Source organism: Colobus angolensis, unplaced genomic scaffold (genome assembly GCF_000951035.1).
Source record: "Colobus angolensis palliatus isolate OR3802 unplaced genomic scaffold, Cang.pa_1.0 Scaffold416, whole genome shotgun sequence".
Classification (NCBI taxonomy): domain Eukaryota; kingdom Metazoa; phylum Chordata; class Mammalia; order Primates; family Cercopithecidae; genus Colobus; species Colobus angolensis.
In genome coordinates this window covers 314,795-317,901 of record NW_012117555.1, presented here as the reverse complement: position 1 = coordinate 317,901, position 3,107 = coordinate 314,795, and the positions used below count along the sequence as shown (strand labels likewise).

At 64.7% G+C, this 3,107-nt stretch overlaps 1 protein-coding gene across 1 annotated transcript in view; it reads left to right on the top strand.

Moving 5' to 3' along the window:
- Window positions 1-906: 906 nt before the first annotated feature.
- Window positions 907-3,107, top strand: part of RNF223 (ring finger protein 223) — a 4,059-nt gene continuing 1,858 nt past the window's right edge. Inside the window, exons 1-2 of the mRNA XM_011956414.1 lie at window positions 907-1,176; window positions 2,580-3,101. Of these exons, the coding sequence (XP_011811804.1) occupies window positions 2,589-3,101 (513 nt within the window). The 5' untranslated portion in view covers window positions 907-1,176; window positions 2,580-2,588. The remainder of the gene's footprint in view (window positions 1,177-2,579; window positions 3,102-3,107) is intronic.

Genomic DNA, 3,107 nt, shown 5'->3' with positions numbered 1-3,107 from the left:
GCTCCTCTGGGCCTCTCACACCCTCCATCCCAGCCCCCAGGCTCTCATCAGTTCTAGCCCTGGTCTTTGCACAGACCAGTTCTGTAGTCTGCTGGGGCATGTGGACACGGCATGTGTGAGCGTCTGGACATGGCATGTGAGTGTAGACAGCACGTGTGAGAACGTGTGGACACGGCATGTAAGCGTCTGCACACGGCACAAGTGTGAGCATGTGGACGTGTGTGTGAGAGCGTCGACGTGGCGTGTGTGAGAACGTGTGGACATGGCACATGTGGGAGTGTGGACACGGCCTGTGTGAGTATCTGGACATGGCATGAGTGTGAAAGCGTGTGGACATGGCATGTGTAAGTGGACACAGCGTGAAGAGCGTGTGGACACGGCACGTATGAGCATGTGGACACGGGCTATGTGTGTGACAGCGTGTGGACACACAGCCCGTGTGTGAGAACAGCCACGTGTGTGTGTGGATAAGGCAGGTGAGCACATGGGTGGGTGTGGGCAGGGAAGTGGCAGGAAGGGGCTGTGAGGTCAGGCAGCCATGAGCAAAGGGCAGGGGCAGGCTGGGCATAGGTTGTGGGGGGCTCAGGGGAGGGCCCCTGCTGGGAGCCCACCCAGGAGCTCAGGGGCCACAGGGACCTGGAACCTGGCGGAGCAGCTTCCAGCGGTTGCTCCAGCCTCCTGGGGCTATAGGGAAACAGGGCTTTGTCCAAGCACACACCCCAGCCCAGACCCTCCAGACAGCAGCAAATATGCTGACCCCACCTGGCTCCGACCCTCACCCTCCTCCCTGCCCTCCAGCTGCCTGGCCTGCCAAGGAGAGGATGAAGCCAGCCAATCCCTGAGGCTTGTGGCCACACCCTGGGCCAGCACGACCCATAGGGTATAAATAGACCCACACCCAGCAACTCACACCTGCCTCAGACCAGAGCTCTGCGCGGGCGAGGGCACCACAGTCCCTGTGTCCCCACCTGTCTTGGACGGGGCAGAAGCCACACCTGCCAGACCAGTGCCACCGGGACAGCTACTGGTGGCCGGCCCCAGGAGGGGTCCCTGCCAGGTGAAACACAGGCTGGGCCGGGCCCAGAGAAGAGGAAGCAAAGTCTGCCAGGGCCTTGGAACCCAACCGTGGCCAGCGAGGAGGACCATGCCCAGGACCCGCTGACCCCCGGCCACCAGGTAAGGCCAGCTCAGCCTGTGTTCACCCCTCACCTGCACAGGCTCAGGGTGGGGCGCCATCGTGGAGGGGTGGGGCCTGGTGCCAAGGAACCGGTTCTGTGGGGTGCACAGGCCACAGAGCACAGTCCCCAGGTCCCGGTGCCTGGGGCACTCACGGCCTCACCGTGACGGTGCGTGACTCAGGTGGTCACAGTGACCTGTGTCATCCCGCCAGCCTGTCTGGGACTCACTGGCAAGTCAGGGGCGGGCCAGGGCAGTGCCAGGAGTCACTTCTGGGGCATCCTCCTGGACCCCAAGGGGACGCACAGCCAGGCCCTTGAGGCTCACTCTCACCCTTGCCCACTTCCCTCCAGCTGGGACCCCTGCAGGGGGTCCTGGGTGCAGGGGAGGGGCGGGAGGTGGAGCAGGGTCCCAGGTCAGCTGAGATGCTCACCTGAGCCACGCCCAGGGCAGAGCAGTGTCCCCCAGTGTCCGTCCCCCAGGGCCCCTGCCATGAAGTGGGAGTGGGTCAGGGAGAAGAAACAGCCACTCAGTGGGCAGCTGAGGGTGCCCTGACCGTCACCTGACCATCAGGCAGTGGGCCCAGAGGGAATGGCCTCCGCCGTGCATATCAGACCCTCAGCAGCCAGAGAAGCTGGCCCTGCAGGCCCCAGCTTGTGCCTGACACTCACCTTCCTTGGGCACTGACCCCTGCCCCTGCCTGGGCCCTCCCTGTCGTCCCAAAGCCCCCGGTGCTCAGCCCGGTCCCCAGACCCAGAGACCCCCACACCCCACCCTCACATAGCTGCAAATTGGGCCTGCACCGCCCAAGCCAGGCACCCATCCTGGGATCCGAATTCAAACTCACTTCACTTGACTTGGAGCCCCTGGCCTGCCTGGGAGCTGTATCCTCCAGGGTCCAGGGCCTGCTGGCTCCCTTGGGGTGGCCCTGGCTGAGTCACCCATGCTCTGGGCAGCCTTTCCCACACTGTGGCGTTGTGTGAGTCCCGTGACGAGGGCCCAGCCTTGCAGAGCCCTGACATAAACGGTGACCACTGTGGCTATTGTCATCCTCACCATTATTTCTGCCCAGGCAGAATATTGTCGGCCAGCCAGGTGAGGCAGGGCCGACAGGAGGTGTCCGCCCAGCGGTCAGCGAGGCCCCCGTGCACACGGCCTGCGTCCCCGGAGCAGCCCTGGGGTCCTGTGGGAGGCTCACCCCGGTGCAGCTGTGTGATGGGGCGGAGAGGGCAGGATTGCATGTGGGGCAGAATGACCTCCAGGGGCACCGGAGGAACTTTCTGGAGTGGTGCACGGGGAACAGAGCCCTTCCCTGGGATCTCTGGGGCAAGAGGGGAGGGGGAGGTAAAAGACCACCAGAAAGAGGTGGCCTGTGGTTGCTCAGCATGGTCCCTGTCCCACAGCTCCGAGACATGTCGTCAGGCCAGCAGGTGTGGCACTCAGCCGTGCCCCCCCATCGCCGGAGCAGCTCCACAGCCTCGATGCCCAGGTCCCCCAGCTCGGCTGGCAGCCCCAGGTCCCCTGGCACCCCTGGCTCGGAGAAGGTGGCCTCCCCCCTGGAGTGCTCCATCTGCTTCTCAGGCTATGACAACATCTTCAAGATGCCCAAGGAGCTCTCCTGCACCCACGTCTTCTGCCTGGAGTGCCTGGCCCGGCTGGTGGCTGCTCAGCCTGTGGGCCGCCTGGGCGGTGAGGCTGTACCTTGCCCCTTCTGCAGGCAGCCCACGACCGTGCCGCCTGCTGGAGCCCCTGCACTGCGCACCAGCCGCCAGTTGCAGGCCCGGATGCCAGCGCATTTGCGGCGCGAGGAGCCCGTGTGGCTGGAGGGCACCAAGCTGTGCTGCCAACCACTGCCCACCACACCTGGCCACAAGCCCAGCTTTGTATGTGTGGACGTGGGTTTGAGCAAGCCTGCCGAGCCACCCGCACCC